The sequence below is a fragment of the Onychomys torridus genome, chromosome 4 (genome assembly GCF_903995425.1).
Source record: "Onychomys torridus chromosome 4, mOncTor1.1, whole genome shotgun sequence".
Lineage (NCBI taxonomy): Eukaryota > Metazoa > Chordata > Mammalia > Rodentia > Cricetidae > Onychomys > Onychomys torridus.
Genome location: NC_050446.1, coordinates 50,264,169 through 50,283,785, shown reverse-complemented (window position 1 = coordinate 50,283,785; position 19,617 = coordinate 50,264,169). Strand labels below are relative to the sequence as shown.

The 19,617-nt window shown below is 51.9% G+C and overlaps 1 protein-coding gene across 1 annotated transcript; it reads right to left on the bottom strand.

Moving 5' to 3' along the window:
* Positions 1-5,832: 5,832 nt before the first annotated feature.
* Positions 5,833-9,993, bottom strand: Sp9 (Sp9 transcription factor). The gene is made up of 3 exons (XM_036185530.1): positions 9,854-9,993; positions 9,464-9,626; positions 5,833-8,467 (listed from the first exon to the last, which is right to left on the bottom strand). Exons 2-3 carry the CDS (start codon positions 9,482-9,484, stop codon positions 7,028-7,030), a joined length of 1,461 nt encoding a protein of 486 aa, XP_036041423.1. The 5' UTR covers positions 9,485-9,626; positions 9,854-9,993; the 3' UTR covers positions 5,833-7,027.
* Between the last annotated feature and the right edge of the window lie 9,624 nt (positions 9,994-19,617).

The window sequence follows — 19,617 nt, the reverse complement described above, 5'->3', positions numbered from 1 at the left end:
GCCTTTGGAGCCGGTTCAGATCTGAAAGTGCTGTTTGTACAGGTGAGGGGCAAGCGCCCCAGAACTGAGTGCTTTTCTGACTTGAAGCACCTACTTACTACCCGGTTTCTGCGGGCAGGGAAGGAAGCAGATCATCTTACCACCTTCCGCTTTCTCCTCGCTTCACCTCCCACTTAGCACCCCAGCGCCCCACAGTGTACCTAATACTATAGAGAGGTGCCTGCGGAGACGCGAAGGTCTGATTACAATAGTATCCCGCGCGGGCCGAACTGCCCTCCGGGCGCCCACCCCCGCCCAGAGACACCGAAAACCTCTAGCGGCTGTCAGAGGCTCCCGGGGTGCCGAGGCCTTCGCAACCGACCAGATCCCCACTTCAACGTGCATCAGACTGAACCCAAAGGAAGCAGAGGGCCGGGGAGGGTGGGCCCTGAACAGGTGTCGCTGGCCCATCCGCAGAAGCCATGGCACCCTGCGTTCTCTGGGGCCTTGACGGGTTTCTCACCTGGCAACCTGGGATGCAGCACACGGAGAGAATTGGGAATTTAGGGGCGCACAGCCTCCCGACTTCCTGTTCACATGCGTTACGAGACAGGAACAAATTGGCTCTTTGCATGGGTGCCCTGGCTCTGACCCGCGGTGGCCCGAACCCAGCCAGAAGACACTCCCAGGTCCTTCGGCGAGGCTGCGAGCCAGGGCAGCTGCTCGACGCTCCCGGGAGGGCCTGGCCCTTGTCGCTCTGTCCCCACCAGGGCTCGCCAGGCCTCCTGCATGTGTCCCCTGAGCGGATCGCAGGGCGTACTCGCCCGCGGTGGCTTGGAAAGCGAGAGAATTTTTCTGCTCGCTGGGGCTCCACAGGTGAAGACCGCGCTTTGGAAAGCCAATACCAATCTCCGGCTCCTGGCGCGGAAGAAGGAAAAGAAAATACCAATGCTCACTAGCAACCTACGAGAAGACAGCGGACTGAGGGAGTCACACCCTATATCACTCTGCATTTCTTCCATCAATGAATCGCCCCCGAAGTGGCAAGATGCCTGCGAAACAATGCAAAATCCCCAGTGAATTTCCAAAGAAAAAGAAGGCCAGAGTTTGGGGAAACCTACAGCTTTCCCGGATCCGGGCCAGCTGACTCTGAAGGAATGTGTCCCTACGGACATTCGGAAACCATAACTGGAGTTCCAAACACCGCGCATATTTATATCAATAATATATGGGGAGGCAAGTCTGTATGTATTTATCTCATACATATTTCTATAAACTCCGGCGTCTGGAAAAGGTGGGGGGTAAATAGCACTGAACGGTTAAAATTATGGAGAAGGGATAATAACTGATTACTAATTGGAAAGCAAATAAACAGGTGACTTTTTCAGATCAAATTCCTCCTTGGATCGTTACAATAAATATCTCTGAAGGAAGAGCTCTATTTATGTTGTCATTGATTAATTCTTCACTACCTCATTTGATTTCGATTTAGAACGATTTGATTCTAATTTAATTAGCATGTAATTTGGATGTACATAATTACTGTAATTATGACATTCAGGTAAGGCAGCTTTAGGCTGAAAGGCAATTTCAAATTTTCTAGCAACCTACTTTGTACTGGGAAATGGACAAGGACTTTGCGCCCTGCTATCCAAGTAGTAATTAGCACATCTTTGAAATAGGCAGTGCGGCGGGGTTTGTATTAAAACAGCAAATACAAACCCAGCCGAGTACCCGCTACAAAGGTGTTGAGTTCCCAGAAGAGCGTTGCGTTTCCCTGGCTTGAGTTTGGGGAGCCGGGCACCCCGGAGGCTCAGCTGCTCTCTCACAGCTTCGGGTGACTGCGTTTCTTTCCTCCTCCGGCGGGCCCGGGGTTGGAAGGTGTCGCTTTTTAAATTAAAATACAATAAGTGCTGGGGGATGGGGAGGGGAGAAAGTCGCTGCAAGGCGTCTAAGGCTCCTGGATGGGGGAGGGGTAGTGGACTAAGAAGAGGAGGGAAGGGGGCGGCGGGAGGCAGGACGAAGCACAGAGAAGAGAAAATTGGCCAACGCCCCCAACTGTTATCTCATTTCAGATTTGGGTTTCGAAAAGGCGAGGACAAAAGGGGTGGGTCTGCTCTGGGAGGGGGTGCGCACCCGTCGGGAGGGCCTGGGGCGAGGACTCTGGCGGCTCCTGGTCGCCCTCTGGGGCCCCGCGCGCACGGCCCCGCCTTGGCCAGCCCCGATACCCCCTGCGCCCTACTCGGGCAGCGGTCGCCTCCCAGAGCACCGGAGCCCTGCAGAGGGCTGCTGCGGTGGTCGGTGGGTCCAGGCTGGCCATAGCCTCGGGACTCTGCCTTTCCCTCCTATCCTAAGGGTTCTGCGGACCTGAAGAGGTCTTGGTGACCTGGTTGAGTGAATTGCGTTCCCGCCCGCCCTGGGTAGTCCACGCAGACCCCACGGTCCGGCAGCCCTCGATCCCAGTGCTCTGGGCAAAGTGTTCCAGGCAAGCTGTGCCCACCTTGGGATCTCTACCCCGGGTGCACGTCGCTACCGCTACCGACAGCGTTCAGCTTTCTCATCTACGAGTGCTGGAAGACCCTGCAACCGCCTAGGAAAGAATGCTAATTGAGACAATGAAAGCAGGCTAAGACCAAGGCCAGCCGGGTTGGTAGTCTGTTTTGCTTGGAATTTTCAGTAAGCGTGCTCCAGAAATAATCCCCTTCCCTTGGAGCCACTGCTAGGCAATGCCCCCCCCCCCCCGTTGGGGCTTGTCCCCAGCTGAAACACAAAACCTCGCTTTTCTTTGCTCGATTCCTTGGGTTGTCGGAGTTCGCGACAGAAGCCAGTCTCCGCGCGCTAATAGCCAAGTGCCAGGCCGCCAGAGCGGACCTCCCATGCAGGAGCTCTAGATGGCGCCAGAGAGCCACACTCGCCGTACGCCTCTTGGGGGAATCAAGAGCTACTGTCAAACATAAAAGCAAATCAGAGTTTTCAGTTTTTTTAATGTGTTAAGAATGTTATTCCTTAAGAAAATTTGTAGCTAAATTATTCTCACTTAAAATAAACACTTAGTATACCAATTACACAAATGGGCGGGATTTATGTGAGATTTACTTCATCTGCATTTTTGTAGTGGAAGAGAGCCTTGGTGAATACAGATAATAGATGCAAATAAGATTAGAGTTAAAATAAATAAAGTTTCCATGTGAATAAAAAGAAATTCAATTTTACACGACTGGTGACGATTTGACGGAATGTCCAGACACGCGGTTCAGGTGCACAATCTAATCTCATCCAAATGTTTTCATTTTCAAACGTCCTTGAGGAAAGGAATTTTTTTCTATTCCTTTTTCCTAATCAGGTAGAACCCTGTTCACTCCAAGAGGCGCGCAGGGCGGGGGGAAGTGGGGGAAGGATCAAGCCAAGAAAGAAAAATACTGGGGAGGGTGTGGATGGGGCCGGGTAGGCGCAGGCCCAGCAAACTTGGTCTTGGTTCATCTGCTGCGCGGAAACTGGAAACAAGAAATCTTTGGAAACTCGCTGAAACGAAATTGCATTTCCCTTCACCCCGGCGGGGGCGGGATTCCTGGCCCCAGATCCCAGCCCTGGCTCCACAAAATCCACTTTCCAGGTCTCTGCCCTCATTCCCAGCATGGACCCCAGCTGCGGCCTCCCCATCTACTCTACCCGGGACCCGGTTAGGCCCAGGCCGCGGGAACCGGGAGGTGGCCCTGGGGAGGCGCAGCCGCACCTCTCCTGGGGACCCAACTGGTGTCCTCGCTGGTGGACCTCCCCTCTGGTGCACGCTCTCTCTTCAATCTGCTAGCCTTCGGGCTGTCGCCACCCACTGAGGTCAAGGTTCTCCGCGCCCGGGGGACGCCTAGAGCTGGCGAGGGGTGTGGGGGGTGTGGGGGGTGTGGGGGTGTGGGACTGGTGTGTTTCCCCTGCTGGGTTTCCGACAGGAGCTAGGGACCCGGTCCCTTCTTGGCTCAGCTTCGGAGCACACGATGTCTGGCTGGACACTGGGGCCCGGGCTGCCGCCCGCGGTTCACCGGAGCCGCGGTGATGGACGTCGGCTGACCCGCGGGGCAGAGGCAGCGTGCAGAGGCCTTGATCACTGGCCTGCGGAGGGAGCCCCTCCGGGAGCGAGACCTGCACAGCCAGGCCCTTTGATCTGCCTTTATTATCAACAAGAAACAAAGCTGCCGGGGACCGACGTCCCGGCGCCCTCATTCTCAGGAACCCCCAGCACACACTCACCTCCGTGTCTCCAGCCCGCAGCCCCCAGACGCGCGGGGCACCCTCCCGGCCTGCAGAGCCTCTGCCCAAAGCCCCCAGAATAAACGTTCCTCTGCCAGCTTCTCCCCCGACACCAGACCCAAACCCGAAGACGCCTGGGGCGGGGGTTGGGGGCGCAATCCCAGGCAGAAATGGATGAACCAGGAGAGAAAATGACCAAAGAGAAAAACTAGAGGCAGCAGAGCCTGGCAGCTGGGGCGGCGGGGACCACCGGAGGAAGAACCTCATGCTGCAGACACCCCGCTGGGAACCTTCAGGCTGTCTCCTCGCTACTTTGCTATTTGGCTTTTCAGAGCAGTTTTTGTTGACTGTTAATACCAATAGTGTATTCTTTCCAAAGAATCAAAATCTTCATTTAAGTTTCCAAGGCCAGTAATGGAAAAAAAAAGAGAGGGAAAAATTTATTGATGCTGACTTCGCTTGTAGTTTCCATTGTGTGAGAAGCCTTTTAGAAATATTTTTATTCTGTAAATATGTACTTTCTTTTCCAAACTAACATTTCTTTTCGAATTGCGAAATTGTCTCATTTACCAATTTCCCTTTCGTCATTCTCTCCGTCCCCCTCTTTCTAAACGGGGGCTGTTAAGTTGGTGGTCAGAAGACAAAGAGAGTGAAAATAATTTTCATTTCAATAATTGCCTTCTGGTCAATTTAACTGTGCCTTATTTTGAAAGAGACTGTCTAAATGAGATTCCTGTCCCAAATGTGTTCCCAGGCCTGATCTCAGCCTTTAATTATTCCTGAGTTTTTTTCTTCAGAATAAGACGCCGCACTGAGTAATCACAAAGAAGGCCGAGAGCATCCTTGAACCTTTTCAGAAGCAGCCACTGATATTCAAATAACCTGCGAGGGCCATTTGACGGCGAGGGGACCTAGGCATTTCCAATTCACTATTTGCATAGATCAGCCTCTTTGAAAGGAAAGGAACAGTTGTCTTCCATAACATTAAAAAGCCTAGTTATCAAATCAAGTGCTTAGTTTGGGGCTTCTAAAACGTTTACATTTTATCTCAGGTTGCCCTTTACCGTTTGACATGCAAATTTGGTGCAGTTAATTTAGACAATTAAAAAGATCTTCAAGGGAGCTTTGTCACAGAGAATATTTGGAGTTTTCCCCGAGGACCAGCTGAGATAAAGTTGGCCAGAACAAATGATGTCTAGGAGATTAATTAGATATTTGATAAGACATGAATCCCTAATAAGGGAATACAAGGCACAGGGGGCTGCTGTGTGCTCTAAGTCAAAATTAATAACATTTAACAAGATTTTCATTTAGGCATGAAATGTCTTTTCCGGGGTATTGACTCTAGCGATTTATTCCCCAGAGATGCCTCCCAACGCAGAGGGCCTTGGAAACTAAGAGACTTTTCTTTCCTAGAAAGATTTTTCTTTCACAGATTGTTTTAAAATCAGATTTAAAAAACAAATCCACCAATTTTCTCTGAGCCCTCTGGGAGATGTAGTTACCTCCCCAGTTAAAACTGCCAAAAGACCTTGCTTTTTAAAAAGGCGATCCAGAGATTTTAAAATGTCACCTTTTGCTAGCCCTCCCATTAAGTAATACAACTACACGTTCTTATAACCCAATTTAATTTATGCTGTTGATATACAAATAATTTTGACTTCTCAAAATGTATCTGTGTTATGGCTTTTGCAACTCATATAGCCTACAACTAACATTAAGAGAATCTGCTTCCCAACCAAAAAAAAAAAAAAAAAAAAATCTCATACTAAAGGTTATTGGGGGGAGGAAGTATTTCTTAAGGGGGGAGGGTGTTCAGAGTATTTTCATAATACCAAAATGAAAATATGATGTCAAGATTTTCTTCATACAGATAAACGCATTTAATTTCTTTAGATGACCTTAACTTACGTGTTTGAGTGAAATGGTAACTCAACATTTTAAATATCTTTTACATATATACTGACTTTCACAAAGTGCATCAGAAAATTAAAACAAAAAAACTCCCTGAATTTCAGGAACTCACCAAAAAAAAAACCTATTCGAATGAACATTTACAAGAAATGAAGAGAGAACACAATCCTTTGAACCCTATTTATACAGATGTTATGAAATACAGAGAAACTGTTGCTAGACTTCCGTTGAATATCTCACCTTAAGCCTTTTTTGATGCTTCCTTTTTTAGGAAAAAAAGTCTCATTGTAAGTAGACATCAAGCAGGACTTGGAGCATTTTATATATAATATAATCCACACAAAGGGTCTTTTTATAGGTCTCGCTTGTTTTCATTCGAAAGTTCTGACAGTCCTTTGCTGAGTGGTAGCTAGTTTTTTGTTTTTGAGAAAAGGATAGGATGGTGGAAGGAGTGGGCGGTAGGAGGGGGCGTTTCTGTGTATTGCTCTTCTCTGGAGAAGTTTATGCCAGTGGTTGCATGCGCGCGCGCGCGAGTGTGCGTTCTTGCAGTTGTGGGTCTCCGGTGTGTGTGTGTGTGTGTGTGTGTGTGTGTGTGTGTGTGTGTGTGTGTGTGTGTGTGTGTACAGTTTTGAACCTGTTTTGTCGGAGGCTGGTTCGCTTTTGTTTCTGGACCTCGCGTTCGATTCTCGTCTGGGCGCATTGGGTGGTGGGGAACTCCGGCTCCGCCAGCAAGCCACCGCCCGGGGATCCGCACGGCTCCACCTTGCGCCCAACCTGGGCTCGGGGGCGTCACTGGAGCCCCTGCCCTCCCGTGCGCCCACTCGCTCGCCCTCCGAACCTCTCGCTCGCTCTGGGTGTCTCTACTTGCTCGCTCGCGCCTCTCCGCCAACCTCTAGGAATCGTTGGGACCGGTCGCAGCTTCTTTGCCTCCCGCCGAGGCCGCCGCCGCTGCAGCCGCCGCTGCAGCCGCCGCCGCAGCCGCCGCCGCCGCCCGGGCTGCACTGACGCCGGAGTCGTGCAGGATGAGGTCCGGGGACTCGGAACGGGGTGTCTCCAGGTTGCTGGCGTCCGTGTCACTGTCGCTGCCCTTTTTGCCCCCGCCGCCCCCGTTGTGCGTCTTAATGTGTTTGCTCAGGTGGTCGCTGCGCATGAAGCGCTTGTTGCACACCGGGCAGGCGAAGCGCTTCTCGCCCGTGTGAGTCCGCAGGTGCCGCTGCAGCTCGTCCGAGCGCGTGAAGCGCTTGCCGCAGAAGAGCCAGTTGCACACGAAGGGCCGCTCGCCCGTGTGCCAGCGCAGGTGCGCCTTCAGGTGCGACGTCTTGCCGTACACCTTGCCGCAGCCCGGGATGTGGCAGCTGTGCAGCCCCTTGCGTCGCAGGCTCGCCCCGGCCGGACCCAGCCGCTCGGCTTCCTGGCAGTTGGGGCAGTCGCAGGTGGCACGGCCGGAGTAGCGGCGGGCGGAGCGCGCGGAGCTGCCCCCCGCGGCCGCCGCCGCGGCCCCCGAGATCATGGCGCTGGCGGCGGCCGCGGCCACCGCGGCGCTGGAGTCAGAGTAGGAGGGCAGCACCGGCTTGAAGCCGTCCTGGGCCAGCAGGTGCTGGCTGGTGGAGAGCAGGTGCGAGGCGGCGGCGGCCGAGGAGCCCAGGCCGGTGGAGCTGAAGGCCGAGTGCGTGAGCGAGCTGAAGTCGGGGTTGTAGGTGCCCAGCTGCGAGTGCAGCGAGGCCTGGGGGGCGCCCGAGTGCAGCGAGCTCTGCAGCCCCCCGGCGGGGTTCTGCACCTCCAGCCAGGAGCCGGGGCTGCTGTGCACGTCCCACCACGACGACGCCGCGCCGTTGGTCACCTCGCCCGCCGCCAGTGTCGAGTGGAAGCCCGACTTGTACCACGACTCGTACGGGTGCGCCATGCCCACGCGCGGATACAGGCCGTCGGCGGCCGTCGTGTGCACCTTGGAGATGAAGGCCGACTGGCCGCCCGCCTCCTGCGGGGACACGCCGGCCGCCGCGGCCGCGGCCGCCGCCGAGTTAGAGAAGAGGCCGCCGTAGTCGCTGCTGAAGGCGGACGACGTGGGGGACGTGGAGGCCAGGCAGAAGGCGCTGTTGGCGGCTCCCGAGCCACCCGCCAGGCCGCTCGAGCCGCGGCCGCCCGTGGCCACAGCGAAGCCGGAGAGGCTGGAGCCGAGGTTGCAGCTGGACGAAGAGCGCTTCCAGGGGTGGAAGCCGCCTTTGGCGAAGGCGCTGGACTCGGGCAGCGTCGTCAGCGGGCTCGTGTTGCCGATCTTGTTGCAGGTCGCCGCCAGCATGGCCAACGGGGTCGTTCCGAAGCGTGGCTCTTCCTGGAGTGGGTGGGGTGAGGGAGGGAGCAAGGAGGAGGAGGAGGAGGAGGAGGGCAGGAGGAAGTGGAGGGAGACATAAAGTGCACCCGTGAGCAGCCTCGTTCCCCCGCGCCGGTCCCAGAGGGCCCTGGCACCCCGGCTCGCGCCTCCTCCCTACGCGCTGGCCGAGGACGTGCCGCGCCCCGCGCAAGGCAGAGGCGATCACAAGCGTGGAGGTCCTGGCGCTGGAAAGTTGTTCTTCCGTGAGGCTATAGAGCAGAGATGCCTCGGTTTTCTTCACCTCGTTCGCTGCCACCCTTGTCTAGAATCAGACTTGGGTTGACGCCATAAACCCGCTCTTCTCCCAGGAGCCCCAAATCGCCCTTCCGGGTGTAGCACCAAGATAAACCCAGACAACGAACACGAGTGAGGGCAGGGGATGGCCGAAACAGCGGCCGCGGGCTGGGAGAAACTTAGAACACTCCTCGCTTAAGTGCCTACGACTTAGCTATTTTCTTTTATAGTTCAAAAACGTGGTTTTAATATTTACACACACACACACACACACACACACACACACACACACACGCACGCAGTTACAAAAATAATCCGAGTATAAACGGTCCGGTGACGGCTTTCAAAGTCAAGGGCGAACTGGGGAGCCACGCAAATGTTTATTAATGTAACTGCATGGCCTGCAAAACAAGACTTTTCCGAAAACACTGTCCTGGATTAATGAATGCAACAATCCCCAAAGCAAGGGGGTGGGGTAAAACCAAAGAGGAAAAGAAACCTTCAGCTTTGCTTTAAAACCAATTAAAAGGGAATTTGCTTAAATTCCCCAGGTTCCAATAACTTGAAAAGATCAGTTCCGGAAATGTGGAAAATGCTAGAAAGGAACCTGAAGCTGCGGTCCAGCAACAGTTTCATGCGAGCCGCGGACCCAGAGAAGCCATAAAGAAAAACATAACTCCAGTCATAAAACGAGCAACTGCATTGCAGCGCTTTTTTACTTACCCCGAGTATAGACGTGGCCATAGCAGGTCTCTTGGCTGCGCGGCGAGGCCGGGAGCGGTGTTAAGCCTTGCGGCTGCTGGGAAACGCAACTCGGGTCCCGCGCGGCTCCCGCGTCCCGCGCTCGCGCCGAGCGGACTCTGGGCTCCCGCCGGCAAAACTCAGCCTAAGTGCGAGGAGCACCCGCTTTGAAGTGCCGCTGGCTGCGCCTCTCGCCCAATGAGGGCGCAGGCAGAGCAGACGGGAGCTGCCCAGCAGCCAATCAGACGCGCCGAGGGGCCCGAGCCCGGGCTCCTGGCGCGTGCCAGTCAAGTCTGCGGGCGTGGGAGGGAGGGGGGGGCGGGCTGGGGACAGATGAAATTACAGTGCAATTAAAAATTTACACACACGTACCAAGCCAGGTTTAAGTACCGTTGAGACCGATCCGCAAGACCCCCACACACAACCCGGGTCACCTCAAGATGTTGTCAGTTAAGGGCTGACAGTCTTCACTCCCCACTTGTGGGAAAGAGGCAGGAGAGGTGGGGACACCCGGGCCTAGGGCACAAGTGGAAATAATTTGCGTTCACTTTATGTGTACAGGTTCTTGCTGTGAAGAACTTCAGCTTGTAACCATCACTCTGTCGATTTCATCTTTGTCGTGGTCGTTTTTTGTTTTTGTTTTTAACCAGTTTCTTATTCCCACTATATTCGGTTGTATGTTCAGCGTCCTATTGAGCAAAGGGCGCAAAGGACAGCTGGGCCTCTCCAGGCAGGTCTACACCCACAGACTTATTGGGAGAGCCTAAAGCCTGCTGCATCTCGCCATTTCCCTCCAGCGGTCTAAGTGACTTCCTAATTGTCGCTCTGGCCTCTGACCCAGGGGGTAATACAAGTGCCACTCACGCCAGAAGCTTCTGGTGGTAATTGAGGGCACCCTTTGTACGGCTTCGCCAGTGCCTAGATACCAGGTTAACCCAGTTGTCAAATATGACTAAACAGTGGGATGTGCTGATTATCTGCCAGGTTTTGCTGGGGGCTGGCGTGGGGGTGGGAAGCATCAGCCCATACAACACGCGGCACGAAGCCGCTTATTTTCACATTGTAACAACTTTGGAAACGGAGACCAGCGCTAGAGGCATCCGCCCCCACCGCCACCCCCGCTGAAGCTGCAGCTTGTACCGCTGTTTGTTTAACCCGGTGGAGATTTGCATGTCGGATTTCAGCCTGAAGTCGGAGTTTTAAGGGGTGTTTCTAAGAGTCCTTTTCCTTGCTTTAGCTCCAACCTGTCTCCAGTACAGACTGCCAGGGCCTAGAAACTCGGTCTGCAGGGGCAAGGGTGTCCAAAGGTAGGCTCATCCGCAGCAGGCACCCTGCTGTGACAGACCTGCCTAGGACCTCTCGGGAACCTTCACCGAAGAGTCTGCGAGAGCCAGGCCACATGTGGGCGCCTCCGCGTTCTGCCAGCTGGAAGCAGCCTCAACTCCTCTCTGGACCTTGGTGTGAAAGAGGTGTCCTCACACATCGCAGGGCGCCGCCGCTGGAGTGTTGTCCGTCCTCCTGGTCTCTACTTTCTCTTTTCCAGGATAGCCGGAGGCTGCTTTTGAACTGGAAATACCAGCGCCCTCAGGCAGGTCTGGGTACTGTAAAACACGTAGCACATTCCCCCTCCAAACCCACATCCTGCTCTCTAAAAAAAAAATAAGAACCACCATTTCCGAATGCAAAGACAGTTTGTCAAGGAAGGACCCCTGAAGAGGTCGTGGAGGTGTTCTGCAAGCTGTTTCTCTGTTCTTTCGCAAGATCTCTAGGCCCCAAAGTAAGTCTCCAGCAGCACTTCTCTCCCACCTTAAGGTGGAAGACTAGGCCTGCGTGCATCCGCTCGCTTCATAGATGGGGAGAGCTATATGGATCGCGTTCATTACTTTTCACTAGAATATTTTTGCTCAGAACGCCTTAAGAAAAGAAAACCTTCAAGGCAGCAAAAAAAGCTCGGAGGAAGATGCTTGCGGCGGGGGGGGGGGGGGGGGGGGAGAGAAGAAAGATAGGAACGGCCTGAGCAACTACGAAGGAAGCGCTGTGCCCTAGGGGACCGAGAGAGAAATCGGAGGGGAGGGGGAGGGTAAAGAAAGGCCCTAGGGCTACCCGGGTGGAAGGTGGGGGGGGGGGGGGCTGTACCAGGCTGCCGACCGAGCTGAAAAGCCCAGCAGGGGGACCCAGGAGCCGTTCCCAACAGGTGACTTCTGCCCTGGAAGGGGAGGCTGGCCCTCGGCTTCCCGTAGCGTCCCCGCGTCGATTTACTAATAGAGGGATTGTTAAGTGGCAGCCAGGCGTTTCCGATTCACCCTGTGCAGCCCCGGGAGAAGTGACGAGGGTTCCCCACGACTTCTCCCCCCCAGCCCACCCTCTTAAGGAAACCTGACCAAGTCATAGATAAGACAATCCGCAAAGCCACTTGGCACTTGTGACATTTTCAAGCCAACCATTGAAGCAGTTCTCGCGGGCACCTCGGGCTCGTGGATCCCGGCTCCTCTCCTTCTCCTCCTCCAGCAGTCCCCTCCCCCTCCCTCTGTTCTCCAGGCAGTTCCAGCTGCCAGACTCTGGACGTGGGCACTATCATATTCCTAGACACACGCGTCCCCATCACAATAAAAGTTAGGGAAATCTTCCATACAAGACAGACAAACAGTCCGAGCCAGTTCAACTCTAAGGTGGGGCTCAAAGGAAATCTTTCGGGAAAAGTCCAGTTGTTTTTTTTTTTTTTCCCTTCTCCCGTCTGACAGATTTTTTTCATCTTCTAAAAAATCTAGTTTTTAAACAAAGATCAATGTGTTATGCTAAAGTGTTGAGCTGACTGTTAAAACATTTGGGGAAATAATGACAATGTAACAAAGGCCTGGTTTGGAGTGAATCATCACCCTTTTAAAAGTTAAAGCAATTTTCAGGAGAATAGCTTTCAGCAAACGCTTTACATTATTCAAAACGGCCAAATAATGCTCTATTATAGCGCCTGAATGCTGCCAGTCAGCCCCTAAGTGCAATTTGTGCAAAGGCCTCCGTGCCTTCTCTCCACTTCTTTATAAAGAGGTGAATATAAAACAATTTCTTCCAAACCCAGACAGAGAGCACGAAAATTGCTTCCCTTTCTGCAATCAGGGCAATTTAACTGGAGTGCAATTAGCACTATTAAATGTCGATTCTGCATAAACAAATCTGACTGAGCAGAGAAAGTGGGGTGAGAACCTCATATACACTGAAACTGATTTTTTAAAATTATGTATCCGGGTCCTTTACAATTGATCCGTGACGTTTTCATCTTGGCATATATTTACATCGTAAATACACTATGGTTAAATCAACATGATTTTTTTTTGCAAAAAAAAAAAATTAAAAATTCAATACGAAACCTAATAAAAAATGGAGCAATTAAAGGGAAGAGTTCACTTCCCTTGAACAAATGTTGCTTCTCCCATTTTGGCTCTCGGAAGGGCTTTGATCTGAGCAACTGCTCAAGTTTGTGGTGTTTAAGAGGCAAAGCTAGAGAAACAATTTCATCTTGAGCGCTCATCCCGGATCCATGCGCCTATGCCATAGATGAAATGCTTTCTCCCCGATGCACGTAGGAGGGTGGCGATTCCGAAGACCAGCTATTTTCTGAACTCCTCTAGACCGTAGCTGAGTAAACATTAGGTAGCGGCCCAGGCTCCTCGCTGTTTAGTAGCTGATGTGCATCACTGAGGTGGGGTAAGGTGTAGTAGGAGAAGCAGGATGTAGGCAGGAAGGGAGGCGTTGGGAGGAACCGAAGGGTTCTCAAATTGGTGGGGCTGGTTTCAGTGGAAGCCTGGGCCACTAGAACCAGGATGCGGGGCGGGGGCGGGGTAAGAGGGAGGGTGCCCACAAAAGCATTTGTCCGACCTGTCCTCCCACCTGCCTTTATTTATTTATTTGCTAAGCCACAGAGGCACCCGTTTTGAATCACTTGTGCAATTAATTATGCTTTTCATTTGCATGATCTACCCCAGAGCAGTGATTATCAGGTCAGCACCGTGTGGGAGTTGGGGAGAAACAGTAACTTCAGCTTAAAAAAAAAAAAGCCGCATTTGTACGGGTTGTTGCCTGCCTTGAGCAAGTGGGGAAGGAAGCCCAGTGCAGCCTTTAACGCCTGTTGAGTCCTGTGAATCCTTCCCACAGTTGGAGTTTGTCAATGTGAGTGAAAATGGAATACAGCCTTTGATTAGACGGGAATCTTTTATAGTTAACATATATTTATGTCTTTAAAAGCACCAGTCAAGTTCAGATGGATCAAGAAAATTAATTGAAAATTGAGGAACTCTCCCACAATTTCTGTGAAGCTTTTATTTAATACTCATTTTATAACGCCCTTCCTTATTTTAGCCCAACCCTTACAAATAAAAAAACCAAAGAAGAATCAATAGGCCAATGAGACTTTCATCTTTTTCTTTCTTTCTCTGCTTCAAAGGTGTCTCTCTTATTTAGAGGTGCTAGGAGGTGCAAAGCATTCTAGCCTCTGGAAGGTTTCCAGAAGAAACTAAGTCCCTGGACTGTTGAGAACAGTTGTCTGCTGCTACATGTGACTGGACCTTATATTCGAAGCTCGCCTTGATCTGTTTATCTGAGCCAAAAATGCACTAACAATTAAAGGAGAGGCTGGTATGTCAAAGGAAGGAAGGTGACTGGAGATTGTGATGATTTTAATGACTGCAATTATTGGAAGATTATTCAACAAGCATCATAGGTTTGTTTACTGCATCACTAGGAAACTATGGGGGCCTGCTTGGCTTGAAGCTGTACTTTCCTCTCTGCCTCCCCAACTCCTATGAAGGAGTCTCAGATAAGTCCCAAGCCAAGTGACAGGAGAGTCAGTTTTCTTCGTTTTAGGGGGAGTCCTACCCAAGGGATACACAAGTGTTGCCTCAAACATCGCTAACAGAACTATCCTCGGAGCCACGGTCAGGTCAGGTCTCATTTTCATCTGAACCTAATAACAAAGAAGCCCAGAGGCCAGAAGACTCTGAGATCATGAGTCCCCTGCTGGCCAGCATGCCAGCTTCCTCAGTTTAAGCACTTCTTAGGCAGCCTGAGAGGAGGCTCTTCCCTCCTTCATCTAAAGCTATGAGAAGGAAGACATTCCACCTCTAAGAAGCTTACCACCTCCAGAGTTCTCCTAGGAAAGTTCCCCGTCCTTCCTTCAACAGCCCCCTTCAAATCATTCCTTGGCATTACTGTTCAGCATAAGTGAAGGAAAAGGTCTGAGCAAGAGCATTATAGGTTTGGGACTGGCCAAATCTTTGCTGTAAATGTAACTGCAAGGGATGCAAACACCAAAGGTTCTACTAGTGACGGAAGGTGCTTTGGTTCACAATTGCTCCCCCTGCAAACGCTGGTGTGGAAGTTAACTTTAGCCAGTGGACATCCCTAGCAAACACTCCCCTCTTCTGGGCACCAAGGCTGGAGTGACGGGGTGGTCTTTCTGGGATCTGTAATGACCAGCCTGGGGCTTAAGGTGGACTGAGCTGGCGTTGAGAACCTTCCCTACTCAAGTGTGAGCTTGCAGGCTTCTGCAAATGACAATTAGGAGCCTATTACAAGCCATTAGATTGATCAATGTACCTTAAACAATGTGAATGATTTATATGGCTGATTTATAAGGGGGAAAGGAAGAGGTGGGGGAGATGGCACCATATCCTTTATATCCATGGCAGAGTAGGGGACCCAGATCCTTGCTTAGAGCCACCAGTGACTTAGACAACTTTTCAAGCAAAGACACAGGTTCCTCAGCTCGTCCAGTGGGTGGCGAGATGCATGTTCTTTGCCCTCGGTTCTTCTTTTTAAGGAAAAGCAAAGACAAGGCCAGACACAGCAGAGGAGGGTCACAGAGATGCCCTCCCCTAGCAGAGGACACTACCAGCAGGGGTCCCAGCTGCTCCCCTTCCTCAGTCTTTTCCCCACAGGATGACTTACATATTTGTTTAACAGAGTGTTGGATTGCTGCATGGCCCCCTAATTACTGCAGGAACACACACCATTAGCCCCTGAAATTTCAGGCCAGATTGGGGAGGAGCAGCAGCAGCTAGGCTCTGGAAGGAAGAAGCTGCTGACGGGTGAGGTGGGGGCTGGGAATCCTCCTTAGGGCTGACTCTTCCAAGCTCCTCTACCAAGCGAAGACAAAATTACTACAGAGCTGAAGCGATCAAAGATGCCCTCCTTGTCCTGGTCCAAAGTCTGTTTGTGGTTGTCTGCTTGTTGCAGACACTCATTGGCTTCTCACAAGGAAAGTCCTAACAGTTTTTTCCAGAGCCTGTGAGGAGAGGACACACGTCACCCATCCCAAAGGAGGGTTCCCTTTGTCTAACTTCTCCCTCTTGGTGCACCTTGTAGCTCGGCAACAGAGGGGAGGCCAGGCTCTGGAAGGACTCTAGGCCTAATGTGGTGACTAACACAGAACATCCCATACTCAGGTCTAACTGTCCGGGCTAGTTCCTCTTCCTCCCCTCCTCCTCCCCCTCTCCCTCCTTCCCCCCTCCTCCTCCTCCTCCTGACCACCCCCACCCCCATGTTCTCTTACCTCTGTAGTTCTCCCTCCGCCTGACCATAGAGCTTGGACAGGGTATGTCCCCTACCTTAGTTTGGTAGGAAAGAGCTTCATCTTGGTTTGTTCACGAGTGTCAATAGCAAACTCATTTGCTTGTGTCTAAGTGTGGAGTCAGAAGCCTCTCAAGGGTTGGTGATGGTGTGCAGAAGGAAAAAGCGGGGAAACAACATACATATGGTTTTTTTGCAGCCCATGTTCCACGGGAGCCTAGGATTTGGAAAGCCTTCTAAATGGATCATGCTCTCTCCCGAACACACCCCACCCCCATGCTACACACACACACACACACACACACACACACACACACACACACACACACTTCCAGAGGCGCTGTCCTCTGACCTTTTTTTCTGCAGGTCGAACCCTGCTGAGTTCTTCTCTGAGTAAGTTCCTTCAATACCCTCCCTTGCCCTGGCGCGCCTGTGCCCTGCCTGGAATCTCTTCTCAAGGCCCCTCAACTGGAAGAGGCAGAGAAGGAGAGGTGGGTTATGTGGGCCATGAGACTGCCAGTGAGGACTCAGGCTCCCCTGTGACATCACCCAGACAAGCCGAGCTTTCTGGATTTCAGCCGCTCGAGAGCCCATCCCTTGCAGGCGGGCCTACGATTTTACCACCCACTGGTGTTACACACATCCTGTGTCTGCGGAGAACCCACGAGCACCTGGACTCTATCCCTGGAGTATTGATGGAATGGTCTGAGGGTAGCTCCACACGCTTTAGGCACGTGCTTCCCGTGCCTCCACTCTTCCCAGGACCGAAAGCAAAAGATACTCTTGCTGACACACTCACCGAGCACATGCCGCGGGTGGCCATCCTCGTTCCCAGCCAGGCGTCAGCGAGCAGGATGGCCTTAAGGCAGGCGACAATACGGAGAGGCAGGCTCAGAGCTCCAGAAACATCCCTGCGAGTTCAGGCGGGCGGGTACACTCAGATCTCTCAAAACTGCCTAGAAGCCTTTGGCGGGGTGGCCTCCGTCGTACGTGGCTGGGCCTTCACCTTCTGGTACCCGGCTCGGCTTCCTTCACCACACAGTGTTGAGTATCTCCGTGGCTACAGCACCCTTGTTCGCATCCAATGGCCCTCAGCAAGACCCCGTCTTGCACGCCCTCCATAGGCTCAGTTACATCTGGGATGCATTGCCCCTTAATTGTCAACCCGGTTATTGTGATCAAGTGAATGTTGCTAATCTCTACATTTATTGTTTAGGTAAATAGAGGTTGCGTTTCATCAATATGCAGGGCCCCAGTCCTCGCAGCGCCAAGTAACTTAAGTCAACGCTGAAAATTTCAGGGTGTGCGTAATTACAGGGCACGCGGAATTTTCACTCGATCCTAATTCCACATCTTTTCTCCGACCCGGGGGCAGCAGGAGGAGGGAACCCGAGGAATCTCCACCCTCTAAGGAGTCGAGGGCCTGATCCTTTCCAGCAAAGGAACTTCACTGGCGGTGACACCGCGCGCGCGCGCGCGTCCTGTCCTCGACCCACAGCATGAGATGGATCTGGGGACAATCCTAAACTTCCAAGCTGCAGAAACCAGCGCTCAGCGTTCTCTCTGCAGTGCTTCTGGAACCCTCCCCCGAAATCTGCGGCAGTGAGGAGAGGGTTCCCCACTCGGCGGGTCCTCGGGGGAGGGGGAGGGTCTTTTGGAGGAGGGTTGTCCCACGCTCTCCATGCTCGGACGCGCGGTGGGCTTCTTGTTCTGCTGTGCCCAGTTCCTTGCCTTGGGCTTGGAGCGAGAGAGTGTGTGTGCTTGGGCGCGGGTGCTGGCGCTTCTCAAAGAGTAGCTATTGTTATCTAATTAAGAGGATCTAAACCCAGATACTAAGACTAGGCATTCGCCTCAAGAATGGGCGGTTTCCTTCAGCCAAGACTGGTGTGGGCTTCTTCCAGCCTCTGGGCTCTGGGAGTGGCCTTGGACAGAAGGGGTGGGGAGTGGGGGGCTGCTGCTCTGAGCCCGGCAGAGAAAGGGTTAGCTGGGGATATTCCAGGAGGCTGTGGAATGAGACTCTTGAAGCTGATGCTCAAGTCCAAGGGAGTAACACTTTCGCAGGCAACTCGGTTTGCAGGAACTGTGTTTCTCTGCCTCAGGAGTAACTCCAGGTTTAACCGGAGGTCCATCTTACAGGAGATAGTCTGGCTTTATTTAAACAGAATTTTGAAGTCAACTCTTCACTTGCAAGTTTAGGGTGTCGGTGCAACCACTAGATTAAATTATAACTGAGGCATGAACTGGGGGCCACAGTATGGAGTGGCAGCTAGGAGTTTTTCATCTTTGGAACCAGTCCCTTCTTATATAAGGTACTTCTCTTTGCTTTCCTCTTTCCTGAAGAGTTGGATAGCGTTTGCAACAAGGGAGAAATTAAACACAAATGTCAGTTCCATCCCAACAGCCTTTCTTTCTGTTATCCCATTCTGAACCACCCCTTTGCAGGCCCAAGCTACTTTCAAGCCTGTGACACCCCTCCCTCTTATCCTAATGCAGATCTTTTACCACACTGACACATACCAGCATTGCTTCTCGCAGCGCAGCTGGTTATGGGTTTAGACTCTTTGGACTGCAAATGTTAACTTACCCTTTTCTGAGCTGTGATTGTCTTCAGCTAGGACAGGGTTAAAAGGATAAGACAGCTGACAGCCAGGTCCTCTGGGTGGGCACAAGCCCCTGGGAAGTCTCAGAATGAGTATAACTGAGGCCCACCACTTAAAGTGGTGATCCTGACCAGACACCATTTGCCAGGTGTCTGTTCTCCAAAATGCAGCTAAGAATTTCAGATTTGAAGGATAGCTATAAAGGCTAAATAAAACCAGGCAGAGAAAGTCCTGGCCATGCTTTTCTCAGTGCTTACTGAGTGTTAAGAGGTCTTGCCTTCCTAGGAAATTCCACTCATAGCTAAAACACAGACTAAAACCAGGCCCAAGGCCACTCCACAGCTGATTCTCAGTGAGGGGCCAGGAAGGCAAGCCTCTTATCAGCCAGATGCCAGGAGACGTGTTTGGAGGAGTCGATAATCATTCTAGGAGTACTTTATTGTTGTCTGTTTAGTTGATTTTGTCTGGTTTGGGTTTTGATTTGTTTTAGAGTATTTATTGCTGTCTTGGAATTCTCTGTGTAGATCAAGGTGGCCTCTAACTCTGCCTCTGAGATCCATCTGTCTCTGCCTCCCAGAGTGCTGGGGGGACTAAAGGGGTGTGCCACCATGCCTGACTTGTTTTAGTTTTTTAAGATTATTTTTATTTATTTATTTTTATTTTGTATATGTCTATAGAGAGGCATGTACAGGGTTCCAGAGGAGGCTTGAGGCCTTTGGTGCTGGAATTACAGGTGGTGATGAACCACCAACTGTTGTGGATGTTGGATCTGAACCCAGGTCCTCTGCAAGGGCAGTAAGTGCTCTTAACCATTGAGCCATCTTTCCAGCCCTTTTCTTTTCTTTTCTTCTCTTTGCTTTTTCTTCCTTCCTTCCTTCCTTCCTTCCTTCCTTCCTTCCTTCCTTTCTTTCTTGCTTTCTTTTTTTTTTGAGGTAAGGTCTCACCATGTATCTGACACTGGGCTTGAACTCACTT

Coding starts and splice junctions, on each gene's coding strand:
- Sp9 (XM_036185530.1), bottom strand. CDS start 9,484: ATGGCCACGTCTATACTCGGG. Junction 8,468..9,463: donor TGGCCACGTCTATACTCGGG/GTAAGTAAAAAA, acceptor CACCCACTCCAG/GAAGAGCCACGCTTCGGAAC.